General features: G+C 35.1%; 2 protein-coding genes across 4 annotated transcripts in view; one reads left to right on the top strand and one right to left on the bottom strand.

Annotated features, from left to right (window-relative positions):
* Positions 1–19,423, bottom strand: part of Lmpt (four and a half LIM domains protein limpet) — a 277,526-nt gene that overhangs the window by 53,666 nt on the left and 204,437 nt on the right. The window lies entirely within an intron of this gene.
* Positions 18,879–19,423, top strand: part of LOC148957056 (uncharacterized) — a 6,041-nt gene continuing 5,496 nt past the window's right edge. The window contains 1 exon segment of the mRNA XM_089097875.1: positions 18,879–18,946. Coding sequence (XP_088954001.1) covers positions 18,879–18,946 — 68 coding nt within the window.

Here is a 19,423-nt window from a genome sequence, read left to right on the forward strand (position 1 = left end):
ATGCTAAGGAGAAAGTATCAGGCTGAGTCGTCCGCAAAAAAAATACGGGGGAAGGGGATTCCGCAAGGGGGGAATTTGAAGGGGGTGTTTATTACATGGGAAGAAATTTTCATGGAGGAATTTTTTGAGGGGGAATTTTCTTGCAGCTTAATCCAGATTTACCGGTATTATTTGAAAAACGACCAGAAACTAAATATAAAAAACAACTTAAAAAAAAATAAAAGTAAGGAGCAACATTAAAACTCAAATCGAAAAAAAATTATTCTGTATAACTTAAGTGTGATGAGAAGGTATTTAGGAAGGGGGCATCCCCCCCCATATACGGAATAATATATGTTCGATTTGAGTTTTAATGTTGCTCCTTACTCTCAGTTTTAAAAAAATTCAGTTTTAAAAACACAAATTTATTAATTTTGAAGATGTCTATATAAATTCTTTAGCATAAAAACGATTGACATAATATTAAAAAAAAAATCAAAATGGAGCATAATTGTTGAAGACTACATATAAAATCATAGATACTCAAAAACTCTAAAGCGGAAATTTCAAGCCCCATCCTACAAATTAAACAAATTTCGTATTTTTTCCGAGATGAAGTCATGGTGAATTGTCTATTTTGATTATTATTTTTCTTTCTCTTGATTTTTTCTAGAGGTGATTGTATCGCGTCACTATTCATAGATTATAGAAAGAGGGTGCTTTTGAATGATAGTGGGAATTACCTCTACCCTTTTATCAGTGGCGTCGTTTGAGGGACCAAGGGGGCCAGTTGCCCCCTCCCAATAATTGGAAGAGAAAATTATTATTTAGCCCATGCCACTTGACTCTCCGAATGTGGACCCCTCTTGGCTTACCCTATAAAAATGATGGAATTACGCCCCTGCTTTTTATGCAACGAAAAACTTATTTTTTTGGAAAGTGGTTATGCTGTATAAGATTGTAATATTAATTGTTTTTTGTTTTTATTTAGGCGTGGTTAATTTTTTGTGATGACATTCACTTTTTGAATTGCAAACTAAATAGGATTTTTTTTTCTGGTTGTTTCATTATTCACGTCTGTCAACAAGGTATGTTTTTTATAATGACTAATATTTATTGGGATTTGTTAAGGGTACTGAAGAATAATTCGCTTACTCTTCATGATATTGGGTGTGAAGTGCTTGACCATGATTGAAATAGTGCGTGTTAGAGATACTTGAAAACCACTTAAAAGTTACTTCCAGAACTTATACGTCTTGCTCAAGACCGTATCCAGGGGAGGAGTGGGAGGGGGTCTGCCCCCCCCCCGGAAAATGTTTGTCTTACTCGTAAAAGCGTAGTAAAAATGAATTAAAAAAAATATTTGATGTTTTTTTAAGTTTTTTTTCCTGTAATCCCCCATACCCGAAAAAATCCTGGATACGGCCCGGGTCTTGTTATACCAAATAGTCTTTCTGCTTTTCATCTGAACTGCCAGGGTATTGCTACTTCAATATAGCACTTTTTTTATCTGTCACGTGAAAGCCGACCACATAGGCCTTACATTAAACGATTCTAATTTGTCAGGATTAGACATTCCAAATTATCATTTAGTGATACTAAATCGAGTTCCATCAGCATCAAGGTTTCTGTAGATAGCAATGTACGTGTTGCAATAAGGTGATGTCAATAAAAGGCAAAGAAATGATAAGTCGTTAGTGCTGAAGTTGTCAAGAAATTAATTCGAATGTTTTGTCATGGTGAGTTATAGTACCCTATCAGGAAATATTCTGGAATTTTGTGGAAGAGCCTTTGAATATGCTACCTCTCCGTAATCAGCCTTATTTCGCATAGGGCGACTTTAATCTGGGTCTGCGGCACCATGGTTTGAATCAACGACTTCAAGTTTCCTAACTGATGTCAAGCTGGGGTTTAAGGCCAGCTATAAATATATGTACCCGTGCGATACCGAATACCTCTTCAATATAGTAAAACATCCTTTAGAATACTGATTATGATTACCAATCGATCATATCAAACTACATTGTTTTTACCATTTCAAGTGATGATTAAAGTATCTAAGACAAGACATATACAAATTCTAGGCACGGGTAGTTTGGGTAGTCTGGGTAAACAAGTTAAAGCGTTAGTTGATTCAGAAGTGACGATAAGCTATAGACAAAAGCTTGAAAGCTCTGATTTTATTTTTTTCAAAAATGAAATGGATATAAATCATAAGTTTGATAAGTGGCAGTTTAAAGTAGTGGGTCTTCTTTAATAGTGAGTTAAGACTAAGGATGTGGAAAGATATTGTGGGCCTAGAAATCTTGGGTTACTAAAACTATTATCTGGCAAAAAAAATGTTTCAGGTTTTGTTCGAAAAAAAAGACATAACTGAGAAAGTCTCATAATGACATCCTAAAGAGTTTATTTCGAATTTCCAAGGCTGAGTCACTTAAATTTAAGTTTGAAGAAATAGAGGGTAATCCTGGAAAAGATGGAGGCTAATTAAATCTGTAATTAAAACGTATCAGTTTTGTGTATGTGAAATTACTCTGGAAAATGTGAATATCGAATCAATCTGTGAGCGTATCTCTTATGAGGGATTTAAAGATGGATCAAGCATCTCGCCCAAGCATGTGATGGTGAGTTCACTCCGTTTCTTTCCGAATATGATATATATGATGTGTCATTTCACTTGAGGTCGGTAAAATTAAATAACGTATCTGAAGTTGTTTACAATATGAAAAATGCTGCAGCCACATCCGACCTCGTTTAAAATTGGAGTTTTTCCTGATTGATTGAAAAAGCACAGATGAAAGCTTTGTTCAGAGATGAGGACACGGAGAATCTCGATAATTACTGGCCATGACCCCTGCTTCCAGTTGCATGCAGAGTAATTGAAAAGCTAATATATGCGCAAACTGTGTTCCTTCAATCAAGACCATTTTTCCGTTCTACGAAATTTGACTTTAGGAAAGTAATGCCAAACGAGCAAGCCATTCTATTTTTAATGCTGTTTATTAATGATGCCTTAGACTGTGGTACGAAAGTTGCTCTGATAAAGTGCCTCTAGATATCAAGAAAGTTGATTATAAAATTATCTATATTGCTTAATAGCAATAAAGACGTAATGCAAACCTGAGCTACCCTTAATTTCTTTTCCAATGATTAAACAACTAAGCAGAGTCGTCACTGAAGGACAAAAGGAGTACTTATATTACGGAAGGAGGCACTTTGTCAGAGGAGGCGTGTAACCTCAATGGAGGCATTATGCGAGAAAGATCTTTTTTTGTTATTTTTTTTCACTTATCAAGCTTTTTATATAAACTAGTTATTCAGCACACATTTTTTTAGAAAAAAGAAAACAAAAAATCTCAAATCTAGATTTATATGTCTTATTAAGTATGTCACACACAGGGATTTAGAGCTCGTAAGAAAGCAACGACTATGATGGTGGTCAACAGAATTCTAAAATTGACTTCATTTTAAAATATAAATGTTCTTGGAAAATAGAAATTGGATCTTGGAAGTGAGCGAAGAGATCTTGGTTCTAACCCCAACAAAAGAACCTTGACAATGGAGAATTTATAGCATTAGTTAATCTGTCACCTTGGTTTAAACATTTTAAAACTGAAATTATCAGCCTCTTGCACAGAGGGGGAGCGAAGAGGGAGACCTGACTTCAGCTATAGGATGCTAATTATCTTATCAATTTCTAATATTTTGTAGAATGAATGTAGTGGTAGTTGGAAATACTTCTCAGACACACAGCTTTCATTTTGCAAAATTGGCATACAAGCAAGTCGATGAAAGATTAAAAGTGTTCCAAAGTATTACACTGATGAAATTCGTGTCTGTTTCCGCGTCTGGAAAACTTTGCTCAGTAACATAAAAGCTGGGATTCTTAAAAAATAAAGCACTTTAAAAATTGGCGCAAAAACTCACAAGGAATCAATAAACATGGTGAAAGAGAACATTAGAATGCCATATGCATTAATTAAACTTAAAACTTTTCAAAGTTTGGGATAGGGGCATGGATTCTGGAATTATCTAAAAATGAGAAGATTAAAAAAAATCCATTCTGCTTAGTATAATATGACTCTACTTGCTCCTAGCTTGGGTAGTAGGTCCATACAAGGGCAATTTAATTTTTGAGGGGGAAACTCACCAATCGTTTAAATCAAAACGACAGTGATTAGATGAAGATGAAGTCACATAATTTAATAAAGTTAGGTTCACAAAAAGAATTGAGTAGTGAGACGAGGGCGGGTGGTTCGTGATATTAGGCTTACTAAGATCTACGCAACAAAAATAAATAGTGGACCTTTGACCTATCATCTTCCCTTAAAAAGGATACATTATAACTAATGAACCAGTTAATAAGCCAAGACCTAAATTCCTATAACATAATTTAGATTTTTATGGAGATATTTTCTATTGAATAAGTAGCTAAAATATTAAAGAACAAAATTTAAAAATTAATGAAATTAAACTATGAGCCCTTTATAAATAAGAATAAATTTATATTTCCAAAAATATATAAGAAATGTTTACAATGAGACCTGGGACAAAAAACTAACATAAGGGACATATTTCACTCTTTACCAAATCGATGTTGGAATACTACATAGTAGAGAAGACCCAGTAGTTTTACTTACTAAGTGCCTTAAAAATTGAACACTTTTAATGTTATTGAAGATTTCCATTTTTTTCTCTGTCTTGTTAGGAGTGATGTTGAGACGTTTCCTTATTTTTGTTTTATTTTTCTTGTTATTTTATTGCTGGTTTTTGGACTGATAAAAGAGATAAAATAATACAGCTGTCTGTAAGACTCGCTATAATATTGACCAATATGCTAATTTAGGATTCAAATCTCCTTTAAAATTGCATTTTACAGGCAAAATATTCGATTTAAGGAGCCTTTTTTAGCTTTTCGGGTTGTAGCGGTAACTAGCAACCTAGGAAGACGATCACTTCCCATACGAGGTGTAATGGGATAGATTCTCAAAAAATATACATCAAAATTCCCCAATTAAAGTTACCCCAGTAAAATAACATCACCCAAGAATGTGAATTCAAAAATTCTAGTAACCTACAGATCAAACATTCAAGCGATCAAAAGATCAAGCGTTCAATTTAAAATACAGAAATAAACGCAGTTAATTAAACAAAATTCTTTCCCACAGAAAATGTAATAAGTAAATCTGACCCCCCGTCTCCAAAATATTCAATAAATATTAGCTTGACCAAATCTTATACGGCAGGTGAATAACAACTGTGTTCGAATAATAAGCACTCGAATATACCAAACTGTCAAGAGAGTACGATTTACAATACAAAAAAGTATTCACTCGAGTTGAAAAATATCTGTGATAAAGAGAGCCTATGTTTTCTTAATAATAAATTTAAACATGTTTATCTTATTTAAATTAATTTTTGTTATACCTTACCAATTTTAAAATAAATAAAATATACGTCTCCTGAAAATTATTTGACACCCTGCTGGGACAATTTTACAAATACAAAACTTTGGTAGTTTAAAAAATACCAAAGTGATAGCTTAAAAGTCATAAATTAAGCGACACCTGTTAGCAAAATATTGCAGTGTAGAATTTTTATTTGCTAGAAAAATTCCAGAGTGACATCTTAAAAGTCATAAACTGCAAATAAACCCGAGTAGTTCTTTGGTGCGAGCCAGTTCAATAGTAATGTAGGACAATAGTGCAGCCAATAAGGACTGAGAAAATATACTTTTAGCAACGCCTAAACGTAACCTCCGGCATAGTTGCAGAGGATAGATAGTTAGAACTTAACAATTTTGGGCCAGTCGACTATGAGTCTACTATGAGTCTTTTCCAGTCTATTTTCAGTCTTAGTTTGAGTCTTTTACAGTCTTCTACAGTTTTTAGTTTGAGTTCAATTTGAGTCTTGTACCATGATCGTGTTGTAACAAACTTTCGAATTATACAAACTTTGAATATGTTCATAGGTTGTTAATTTTTTGATATAACAAATAAATCTGCGACTATTATGTAAGTACAATAAACGCATCATTATTTTATTTTACTCTCTCGTGTTAATATTTCTCAAGCTCGATAGTCCTTGTGGCTCCACTCGCTCCTAAGGGAAACTGAAACTCATCAATCTGATTTCGAGTCAGTATGGCCGTTAATACAAGCTCCCTACAGGTACGCCTGGATTAAGCTCCCCACTCTAGAAGTTCAGCCTCCACTCAGGTAAGCCACCCGCGGACCGCTGACCAAGAGCTCAACTAAATTTCCCATTGGATAAATCAATCGGAAATTCCCCAAATAGATATGAGAACTAGTCATTTCAAAAACCCCCCCAATAGAATTCGCCTTAATTAACCACACTCCGCTAACGAACCCTTTTCAAAAGAAAACCCCCCCATTATAATGGGCGCAGCCTTTTTAAAGGAGCAAAAACCCACGGACAACATTGAAAAAAAAAAAACGTTTAGAAATATTACCGACAGGGAAATATTTTTTTCCTTTTCTCTTTGCATGCTTTGAAGTGTAATATTTTTTAAATATTTTCAAGTGCAAAATTTTTTTTTTAGGCATAAATCATCTGTAAATATTACAAAAAAGAGAGCGCTTTGTTAAAAAATATACATTTTGAATAATAAAAAAAAATTAAAAACCAGTATCGAATTTTAACCCCCAAAAACAAAAAAATAAAACCAATATTTCGTTAGATAAAAACGCACAACTATTAAAGCCAAAAATAATTGCAAAAAAAGTTGAAATATAAAAAACACTACCCCCAAATAACGGAGACTCACATGTGGATGAATTTATTATCCAATTAAATCAATTTGTAGAGGTAACTCAAACAGACTTGAAATCATTAGTAAGCATGTTGCTAATGAGACTTCAGGAGCAAGCACTAACATTTCTAAAACAAATTGAAAATACGATAGGGGAAGATAACAATCTTCCTATAGACTCAATAGAAAAATTACTAAACGCGTTCCGAGACAGATTCGTTGAAACCAGTTCAACACACAAACTAAAGCATGGTACGGTTTGTTTCGACGAAACACAAAATGTTAGAGAGTACCTACACAAGGTAATGGTATCCATTGAGGCAAAGTACGGAAAAGAGTTTGGTCCCTTATACGATAAAATCGTACTAAATGCTTTCATGCAAGGATTAAGCCCCAAACTGTACCGAATGTTGATATCAAAAAATATCCAAACTTTAGACCTAGCAGTCCAGGAAGTGGAGAGAATGATAGAAATTGACTCAATTGTGGCGAACCACAATAAATCAAGAATAAATAATGTAGAAAATTCAACTCCGGGACGATCACGAGCAATTTCCCCAAATTTCTTTCCAAGAGACAACTCACCCAAACCAAACCAAAATAGATCCCCAACCCCTACGAGACAAAGAATGGTACGTTTTGGACCCACGAATACAACAAACTACGTACAGAACCCCCCAATTATATGCTATGCATGTAATAAACAAGGACACATTGCCAGGGAATGCCATAATAGAAATAAATTTACACCAGTAACCCCCAATTTTAATAACCGTTTGTTCGGTAGAACAAACTCAAACGCCACTGGGACAGGACACTATAGAAAGAACCCCCCACGTCTACCCTCGTCCCACAACTCGTACCAACAAGGATTCGTGTGTACAAATCCAACGAATCCTTCCCAATATACGAATCCCCAAACCTATACAAATCCTTCCCCCAACCGACAAAGTAAGTATCGGTTCCCCAACCCAAATATGCGACACAACATGTACCAATTTAATTCACGAACGGTGTATCCAACTAGATTCAACAGAAATACAACCGATAACAGAGGAAATTTTTTTCCGACGGGAAATGAAAGAAACTTTTCGTCAATACAAAACGAACAAATGCCGCGAGCCGTCGGCACGAGAAACTTTAACCCACGCAATAATACGTGGCAAACAAGACAGTCAAATGTCAATCAAATGGGAATTTCACATGCTAGTGAAGTGGAGGGTGAACTTCCCACCGAACCCCAATGTCAAACCCCAACTTATCAAATAAGCGCACAGGGAAACGAATTAGGCCCCCAAGAAAATTAACTGGGACCCTGGAGGCCAGTATTTTTTATAGGTCCCATCCAGTAATTGTACCTTCTTTTAGTGATAATAATGATATGCTACCTATATTGAATAATTTTAGTGTCGCGAGTATTAACTTCAAAGCATTAATAGATTCGGTTGCATCGGTTAACATAATAAATTCAAATATATTTAATAAACTACCAGTATATATTAAACGACAGAAAAATTTCAATATTCCCAATTTAACAAGTGTCACGGGGCATAAGATGGAAGCTATAGGCTCCATATGCCTAGATGTGATAAAAGATAATTAGATATTTCCTACAAACTTCATAATCTGCAAAAATTTCCCACACGAAGCGATATTTGGTGCTAATTTTTTAAAATCTAATAAGGTTTTATTATATATAGCAAATAACCGACTCGTGTATCCACACGACCCTATTCTCCAACGCGTGGAGAGAGGGGAAGCAACAGTGAATAGAATCAAATCTTTTGTACCCCACGTCACGTCATTCCCTCCTATTTCTCGTCCCGTGGGAAATCAAACGAGCAAACGGATCGAAAATCAAAATCAATGGAGCAGACGAGAAAGAAAATCAAACATCAACTGGATCGAGTCAGTAAAAGCAAGAATGGGAGAAATGCAGGAATATAGACAAAAGGATATAAAGAAGATATCTGAATTGTGGGACGAAATAATAAATCCAAACACTGTTGTAAAGGGGAAAGTCTTGAAGTCATCCTTACAATTAACCTCGAAAGCGGAAGACCTGACGCAAGCAAGCGCCAATCTAAATTTAATAGGAAATAACACGGAAAAGAAATACTCTGGGTTTGAAGTACGTAAAACAAAAATCCCCCCCAATACTATGCAAAGAGTACAAATCTCTCAAATGGTCACCCCCGCAAATGACAATTCTGAAATCTGGTTCGCATCCCCGTGCAAAGAAATTCCAGAAAATCTGTTCTGTGAAGAACAGATCATCTCATATGAAAAAAGGCGAAGGTTTTATTTGGTTAACTAACACACATGAAAACAATATGATTACATTGAAAAAAGGGACATGTCTCGTGGAAATACAGGTTATTTCTGAGCATGAGCTAAACAAATGGAAAAACTCCAAGGAAAGCTTAGTTAATAACATTGGAACTAACAATCCAAAGAATAGGTACCCCCTAACAAAACCCCAATTTTTTGAAAAATTTAAATTAGATCATATTCGAGATACGCAATTAAAGGAAAAATTATGTGAATTGCTTTGGAATTTTAGAGATATTTTTTCTACATGTGAGGAAGACATCGGGTTGATACCATTTTATCAACACTCTATCCAAACCACAGGGTTACCTGTAGCTAAACAGCCCTATCACATCCCCCATCCCTACAAAGGCTGGTTAAAAAATAAAATCCGCGAGTTAGAAAGAAATAATATAATACGGCCGAGTATAAGCCCGTATTCAGCCCCCGTTATACTAGTACCAAAAAAGAACAAGGACCTCAGGCTTGTAGTGGATTATAGAGCCTTAAATAAGCAAGTAGTAAGTGACAAATTTCCCCTGCCCCGAATTGATGAAATCCTGGATTGCATTTCAACCAAAAATAAAATTTTTACATCTCTTGACCTCACCCAGGGTTATCACCAAGTTAAGATAGCAGATGATGACGTCTATAAAACGGCCTTTTCAACGACGGAATGTGGTTCTTATGAATATTTGAGAGTACCCTTCGGACTCAAAACTAGTTCAAGTGCATTATGTAGACCCCTATTACACTTATTACGAGGTATAGAAAATATTATCCATTTTGTGGATGATGTTATTTGTGTGGGAGAAACACCAGAGGACCATTTAAATACATTAACCAAAGTTTTCGAAAAATTCAGAGAGGGTAATTTGAAATGTAGACCGGAAAAAGTAAATTTGTTCCAATCCGAGATAAAATTCTTAGGAATGATAGTGACCCAAGGTCAAATATCACCGGACCCTGAGAAGATAAAATGTGTAGAAAATCTTAAGCCGCCAAAAACTTTGAAACATTTAAGAGGCATCATTGGTTTAACCAGTTACTTTAGAAAATTTATACGCAACTACGCCCAAATCGCAAAGCCCCTAACAGATCTAACTAAAGGGAATTCCCAAAATGTTACGTGGTCTCAGGAAGCTCAAACTTCTTTGGACACTCTCAAGAAAGCTCTTACTTCTGAACCAATATTAGCGTTACCAGACTTTGAAAAAGGTACATTTGTGGTTACCACTGATGCTTCAGCTCTAGGTATCGGTGCAATCCTTTCCCAAATAATCCTCGTGGAAAACAACCCCGATCCCCAACAGGACCCCCCTCGATATATAGAGAAACTCATATGTTATTCAAGCAGAAAACTAACCAAAGGCGAAAGCAGTTATTAAGCAACGCAAGTGGAATTAATATATATAACTTAACACTTAGATAAATTTAGACATTACTTAGTAGGTCGAAAATTTAAGTTGCACTCGGACCATAAAGGCTTACAGTACCTAAGCACATTCAAGAATCCAACCGGAATCTTAGCGCGATGGATAATGAAAATCCAAGATCTGGATTACAAATTTGAACATGTGACCGGTAAACAGAATGCCCCTTGCGATTATATAAGTAGATACACTGAGGATAACCCTTAAGATAATGAAACCAAACGAATAAATATCATATATTCAAGTAAAAGAAAACAAAAGAAGAATAAAACAAAAATCCCTACGGAAGAAGAAGGGCCACGAGACATTCCCTTATCCATAGACAATATTAAAAGAAATCAAGTTAAGGATGCAATGTGTTTGACCCTCATTAATTACATTGTGAATTCAGATAATCTCCCTGATAAGTTCAAAGCCCTAAGACGGGAAATAGACAATTTTTATTATGACTTTGACGAGGGAATCCTTTGCAGGGTAGTAACAAGCGAGACAAATAAAAATCGAATCTCAGTACTCCCAGTACTTCCCCACAACTTAATAATACACGCCTTCGAGTACGTTCATCCGGAGATATGTGGACACTTGGGAATAAGCAAAACACTTGATAAGTTAAGTCAATACTCTTATGTCACGTCGGAAGTAATAAAACTTAAGGATTTTATAATTGCAAGTGAAGCTTGTAACTTAAGAAAAAATCCTCAAGCGTACCCTACTCCCCCCTTTGGGAAGAGTGCAAGTAGCGAGGGTCCCTTTCGACATCGTTTCATTTGACCTTTTTGGTACAAGTGGAGGATTACCTGTTTCTAATAGAGGTCATACTTGCATCCTCTCAGTAATAGACCATTTTACCGGCTTCACTTTTGCCAAAGCATTGAAAAATCAAGGCGCATATGCCACTAGTAAAGCCCTAGCAAAAATATTTTTGAAGTTTGGCGTTCCTCAACGGGTCATTAGTGACAATGGATCTAACTTCGTTTCTAAAGTAACAAAGGATTTAATGAGTTTCCTTAAAACAGAAAAACTAATAACCTCCCCCTACCATCCCCAAGCAAATGGAAAAATTGAAAATAGGCACAAAATATTTTCCAACGTTTTAAGTATTTATTCAAAGGACAACCGAAACGATTGGGATCAATATCTACCTTACTTGACCAATGTAATTAATACGGCATACTCGGAAACAACTAAAGAAAGTCCATTTTTTCTTTTGTTCGGACGCGATTTTGAAATACCTTATCAAGAAATTATAGAATCAAGACAGTATTTCAATAGTACGGAGGACTATAAGCAAGATTTTATAAATAAGATGAGAAGAACCTATAAAATAGTTAGACAAGAGTTAGAAAAATGTAAATTGAATCAAGAGTTGAAAAATGAATCCAAAATCAAAGGAAATATAAATTTTAAGGTAGGCGACCGTGTCTATCTGAAAAATGAAGCTAAACTGGAAGGCAAAAAACTTTCCAATAAATATTCAGGACCCTACAGAATAATCAAAAAATATGACAACGATTTTACTTTTAAAATGGTAAATCCAGAAAACGGAAGAACATACAAAGCACACGTAAGCCGTATAAAAGGTGCCAAATACCCCGTTAAGTGGGCACCCGAACCCCCATTTTCAGATTCATCAAACGCGGAAAATCAATTCCCTAGGTCCAGGCTATCCGAACTAAAACCCTTTGATTTCAAACAAAACTATTTCGAAAATAACAGCGAGGAGGAAGATTATGAAGAATTTTTAGCCATGAAAAATCTAGTCATCCCTAAAAGAGAACCTCTAATACCCATACCTGCAAGAGCCCCAAAAAGCCCAGAGAGCTCATCCACAGAAAGCTCGGAGGAGGAGTTAGATTATACTTTGTCACCAAAAACCCAATTTTTCCCCGATAGAATTTCAACTCCGTGTCCCCCCAAAAGATTTCCTGATGACATGATATCCCCAGCAACCCCAATAGAAAGACCCCTGTCGCTACAGGAGGAACTATACAGAGCCGTGGAAACCCCAGGTACAAAAAGGAGGAAAACTCCTCCCAGAGATAAAAATACAAAAAACCTAAGAGAGGCTATGGACATTATCAACTATCCGATAAAAACAAGGCAAAGTACCTTGCCGTGGACACAGGAACACCCTGAAGATGAAAACTTGGGACAGTACCATCACATAACGGTATCTAAAGTAAAACCCAAAGAATCTCACTCCTGGAAACAGACCATGCTACGAAATACACCACATCCCCCCGAAGATATGGCATTCAAGCAGTGGAAACATTCTTCAAAAGTACTTGACCCCTCCCAGAGTTCTCAAGAATCATTTAACTCCCCCGAGGCAGGACTTCAGCGTGAGGAAATAGAAAATAAACCTTCAACTTCTAGAGCAGATGAGATATATGAAGCAACGGCAGGGGATACCACAAAACCTCAAAGGACAACCCCAGAAAACCATAAGGATGAATCCTCAGGAACTAGCTCGACCGAGTCCGACGATGAACCCCAAGACGCACGAAAACGAAAACCCACTTCGGCTACTGCCCATGCAAAACAAACTAAGGCAAAAGGCCAAAAATTCCTCTCGAAACAATACAAGAAATTTGATCTAATATCCATGGGAAAGTCAAAAAAGAGTAAAACACCAGAAAACGAACAGGAGGTTACCACGAAATCTGGACTAATTAGCAAGAGACCGGACAAATTTAACTTCTTATTGTAAAAATTTTCCCCCCCCAAAAAAAAAATTTTACGGTAATTTAAAAAAAAAATGACTATTTAAAAAAAAAAAAAAAAAAAAAACATATTCATAATAAAGGGGAGAATTTTTTTTTTTTTCCCAAAAAAGTTCGAAATAATAAAAAATTTAATTTTGACAGTTAAACAAAACCACGGCTTGTTAAAGAACCCCGAAGAGAGAAGTAGACGAGAATTGTTCAAGTCCCCCCCTCCGAAAGAAAAACAACTAGTGCAACCCTATTACTGACAGAACAAGTATGGATCAGCTATTTCAAGTACGAGCAAAACTCCTAGTGGCATCGGCCGAATTAATAACGGAAAAATCAAAAATTGAAAATATGATAGAAACCATACTTAAATCGCTTATCGAAGTTAAGGCGTCCCAAGAAAAAATGAACAAGAAGATAAATGAGATCCTAATTACTAAGCAAATAGACAAGTTAATGGAGGCCCAATTTATAGAGGTGAAAGAACGAATCACCAACATCCAGACCGAAATGGAATCAATTAGCGACACCGCAATTGTCGAGGGATATAATTATCCCGAACAGATCCTAAAATTACAAGCATTATACGATAAATTGCAGGTCATTGGAAAAAAAGTACAAGATTACAAGAATAGTACCATCCTGTCCGCGACGATGGCAATACAAGAACTCCTAACACCCCAGAGGGCAAAGATTCTGGAAATGCAACATAAGTACGACCACTTGAAGGCACAAAAAGAAATAATTAAGCTGCAACAAGATATCTTAGAGAAACAGCTAAAAGAGAACCATATCGATATTAATAAGGAACTACAGAAACAGAGAGATTTTTGCTCAAATTTAGGACAAATGGTTGCAACATGTTTTACCGTTGAAATTGATCTACCCCTCAGCCCCCATTTGGAAAATCTTCTTACTAATAGTTACAACGAAGGATCATCCCAACCTGCATATTTTGCGATTCCAAATCAGGCTCGTCAGCATCACATGAAACCCCAAGTGGAAACTAATCAGCAGAATCCTCCAACGGATAACAATATAATTGCGAGGAACCAGTACCCTGACGCCCAAGAGAATGCTATTACGGGCCAAGATCCCTCAAAAAGCTATGAACAACAAAGAACACCCAAAACCCAACCATCGCCAGAAGCCCCAGATAACTAAGAAATGCCAGACAAGAGAATAAATCGAGCTAAACAAAAACAAAAGGATGTGAAAATTCTTCCTCGTCAAAATCCACTTCTAATACATTAAAATAACTACATTTCATAGAATGTGACGTTTAGCGACAAAAGATTAGTAAATGACCAAACACTCGAGCGACAACTCGTTAAACTAGATAATTTTGTTTCTGCTATACATAAAATGGTATTTCCTTAAAAAAATAAATAGATAAATAAATGCAGATTACAAATTCAATGGTAAAAAAAAAAAAAAAAATGCAATGAATAGCCATCCTTATATTACTAAGGAATGGCTAAACAGCATTTCGGATACCCCCCCCAGAGTAGGTAAGCCTGACGATCACAGTGAATTGCAGAATGAGGCGATTTACTTCAGGGCACGAGTAGCAAATCCGTGTCCTAGGTTTGGCCGTCTATCAATCCATAACCCCAGTCCACTAAATCCCAAAAAAATTACTTTTAATTCAAAAAAAAGTATTCGGATCGGCGCTTCAGTAGATTCTATATCTTCTCAAAATCAAGTTTGTGGAATATTTATTTTTAATCATCATGCCAACGACATAATCAAATACGGAACTCCAAAATATACTAAATTTAATCAAAAAAAAAGATGACCGGAAATAACCACAACCCAAACTTGCCGTAAAGGCTATGAAATACCAAACAACTTAAAATATTAAGTCAAAAAAGTATACACGCGAGTTATTATTGTATTAATCACCCAGCTAAGAAACCATTAGGAAAACAGGTAATTAGCGTCAACATAATAAGCTAGCTTATCATGGTTTCTATATAGTTGAGTGTGTACATATATATATATATATATGTAAGAGAATAGTAACACAAGGCATGATTTACCTGCAAAAAAGCATACGATAATTAACAAAGTTGTAGATATAGGACCGCTGTCACTCTAAACAACAGAAGCAGGCCTCAGTCATTATATGAACTAAAAATTATGCAAAAAATTAAACAATCGAAAATAATTCAAACAAACAATAATGGTAAATTGATAGACTCGCTTACATGTTCCTCCGAACAAAACCACAAACTCCCATACATTCCAAAAATTACAAAAGCCAAAACGGCGAAATTTGGCCATCCACAGCCTTACCACCGTGTGTTTTCGCTTGCTTTACCTCAAAAATGTACGTACCAACAAGTGAATACAAAAAATTTATTTACCCTAACGTGCACCAGGCGTACTAGTCGCCCTCCACTCCAACCCAAAAGTTAAGAAATACGCTAATTTTCCCTTAAACATTAGTACAAATTTTAATTGTTGTAGACAAAGACTTACTAATCAATCAGAACAACAAAGGCAGTCCTTAATATTCCTTCTAATCCTTTCCTAAATTTAAAGAATTCAAAAACCAATTTCCAGAAATTTGAAAGGAAAAATGACGTTGTGATTCTTCAGGAAAAAGGATGCTAATTTACCTTAAATGTCAATAATTGCGTATACAATTCGATTGACCCCATGTAAAGCATCGACACGATAAGTCGCAACAATAATCAAAGCCCGTAATTTCCAGACGTAGTTCAAACCACTAAGTTTTATGATAGTATAGTCAAACCACACAAGCATAACGCCCTCGAGTTAAATCGCTTTCACTTTTCATCGTTTCATTGACAACAAAAATATTTGACCCGTGTGATATCGTGTATTCAGAGTTAATTGCAAAACTATAATTAATAGTACTTTCGCATAAAAAATAATAAGTATATTCCCATACCGAAATTTGCCAAACATAAAAAGACCCCCCCAGCAGAAAAAAAAAATTATGCCGGATAAAGATGAAAAAATGAAAAAAAAAATATAGAGCTTGCTATAAAAAATTTATATCTCAGATATATCATTAAATATATATATATTCGTATATTTTTCATGGAGTGGTCTGGCATAATAGAAAATAAATAAGATAATACACAGTTCCGTTCCGAAACCTAAACGAATAAAGGAAATTAGTTGCGAGAAAATTGACGCAAAACGAAAATTATAGTAACCTTAAAAAACGTAAAAAATAGCTTGCAAGAAAAATGTAAAAAAATAAATCCTATACAAAGTCCCTATAAAACGTAAAAATAAGTCAAAATTGCAGAACTTAAAATATTAATTTTGACGCATACATTTCAACTTACGGAAATGCGATATAATCCTTAATAGGAGATATATCCACAAATACGAATAAAACCCCCAAGCCCGTGTAATCCGTGAGTCACAAAAAAACAACCCCAATAAATATGTTAAAAAAAAAAAAAAGAAAACCTAAAAGGAAAAAGTATTTTTGGTGGCCCAGCCTATATTTTTAATCTAGCCTATTCGGTTAAATGAATTTTTTGGATGGCATAATTAAATATTAATTCACATATCCTCTGATCAAGAGCGACAAACGTTAAAGAAAAACCTTCCATGAAGCCGAAGTACGTGAAATTATTACCAAAATTCCAAAATATCGTACCAAGAAGTCAAAATTCAAATAGAATTAAGACAAAAAAAAAACGCGCGGTGATTTACTTTTATTTTTGATTGCCAACCATAGAGAATATGTTTCCCTAGTAGACAATCTTCGTACCTTAAAATTAAAATCGTAACTAACGAGAGCTAAACAACACCTTAGTCTTGCAATAATTAGTAAAAGCCGTAGAACGCTTACAGCCGATAGGCAGACAATAATACAACCACCAAAAACCGTAACAATTTGCAACAACGAGTTCAACCAATTTTACCTTGAATCGAATTAAAGAATACAAATGAACCGCCAAGTAGAGTAAAATCAAACTAACATAGGTCTGTCAAAATACTCTAATTACCAAAATTATTCAGACGTAAAGAATTACAAAAAATAACCAATTAACGCGAAAGGAAGAAAATCCTTCCAAAAACTGACGATTAGTCATAAATACTCCTATCACATGATAGTATTTAATAATTTCTACTAACCTCATAAGCCAGTTGCGACCACAGGTCCCAGTTAATCCTTAATTTCCCCAATAAATAATATGACATGGTAAATCACATATTATTCACAAAATTTAAGCCTTGTAAAAAGCACGGTATTTAAGAATTCAAAAAAATGTGCACTCACTAGTGAGCATGTGCTTAACTAAAATTGATAGAACAAAACAGACATTTATACGAAGCATGAATAACTGAAGAGTAATTTCTAAGGCACTTAAGTGAAAGCAGAAGCCATAAAATAGACTACAACACCTGTGAGGTAATTTAGCCCTTTGTTCGAACGTACACTTCGAACACCCTAAATTAACAAAGATAAATTATCAAACTTTCTCCCTGAATCAAGCTCTTACAGAAGGGTAACCTACTAAAGGTTATGGCGATATGTTCCAATCAAAATTTATGAGCCCCCCCCCCTCATTCGTTCGGCATCTTAGTGGCATAAAAATATAGCAACAACGAATATATTTTAATTTTCATTTGAGAATTATAAATGAATTAAGTTCATATGGCCTATGACAAACTGCGAAACTCTTAAGTACTAACGCCACGTGGTCGAGATGTGAAAAGCATTATAGGCTAGTGTGTTGTTGACAGGCTATGTACTGAATTTTGACTCCCAAATCAGTATCCTTGTTTGTGAGGATTATTCAGCTAAAATTTACTTGATTATAAGGCTTCAAAGGCTGTATATTTGGAAATCAATTTAGAACACGATATTCAGTGGCGTTAACTCTGCCACAGGAGAGGAATGATTCGACACCTTTAAAGTAAAGTTACACTTCCACTCAATTAACTCCCATTAACTAATAATATACAAAGCCGAGAAAAATAATACTTTAGTCGCGTCACGGATAAATAAAATGTCAAAATAAATGAAAAGAAAAAAAAAAACGTTACAGCTTAATAGCTGAATTTTGAATACATTAAAAAATAAGGCTATATTTTCAAAAAAAGGGCCTTAACGAAATTAATGGAAACTATGGATATTTAAAAAAAAAAAAGATTATTTAAAAAGAAAAATTTACCTCGTTAATCATAGATTACTTAAGAAAAATCTTGCTGTAAATAAGGGTTCAACAATTATAGAAATCGAATGCCACAGCAAGTTCCAATAGAAAACTTTAGAGTTCCCTCAAGCCGATCGACATATATCGCAATAATTTAAATATACTAGCCTTTAATATAATAAAATCCTTTCCCTAATGTTCAAACTCTAAAACTCACTCGGACCATTTAAAAGATACTCTTGGCAAAAAAAACCCAGTATTAACACCTCACTTACTGCCTACGGTAAAAAAAAAAAAAAATTTTTTTTCTTTTTTTTCAAAAAATCAAAATTAAAAAAAGAGAAGCATAATTTTAGCCGAAGAATAAGTAGTAAACTCCCTCGCACTTCGAAGGGAACAAAAATTTTTTTTTCTCTTTCGGCAATCAATAAAAGCGCAATATACATGGCAATTATAATTCATAAAAGAAAAATAAAATAGTCAACGACAACCCCATGAAGTAATCTAGAAATGGACTATGAGCAATAATCCAAATGTCCATATAGTATACGATAATGAAGATGGACCAACCCCCAACCATGAGAGGTTAGAGCCAAGGATTAGCATGGTGTACATTATCCCACCGTGCAATCACTTGACTTTCATCCTCTGTCAAAAAAAAGTTACATGAATATGAGACTTGATTGCACAAAAGGACGCTGCTTGGCAAGCACTACAACCCCTTGTTTGTCAAAATTCTCGAACAAATAGACATTCAGTTGTGGGTGGCGGTGGCCACAGGGGAACGACAATGGTGTTATTGTCTTTCTGTTGCCGTTCCCATTTGGTCCTAGCTCTCTATGATTAACAACTGGAAATACGAAAGGCAAATAAGAAACAAGGAAATGTGATAAATGAATGACCCCTCCCCATTTATGGGAAACCGTGGCGAAGTGGAGACGATGGATGATGTATATATAACATCACGTTTCCATTAGGGGCATAGCTCTCTTATAAGAAACGACCAGGCGGTTACAAAAAGTGACTACACATAATGAAAAACTACAGTTTTGGAATCGGACA

The sequence above is a fragment of the Artemia sp. Qi Xiang Cuo genome, chromosome 1 (genome assembly GCF_049724085.1).
Source record: "Artemia sp. Qi Xiang Cuo chromosome 1, ASM4972408v1, whole genome shotgun sequence".
NCBI lineage: Eukaryota > Metazoa > Arthropoda > Branchiopoda > Anostraca > Artemiidae > Artemia > Artemia sp. Qi Xiang Cuo.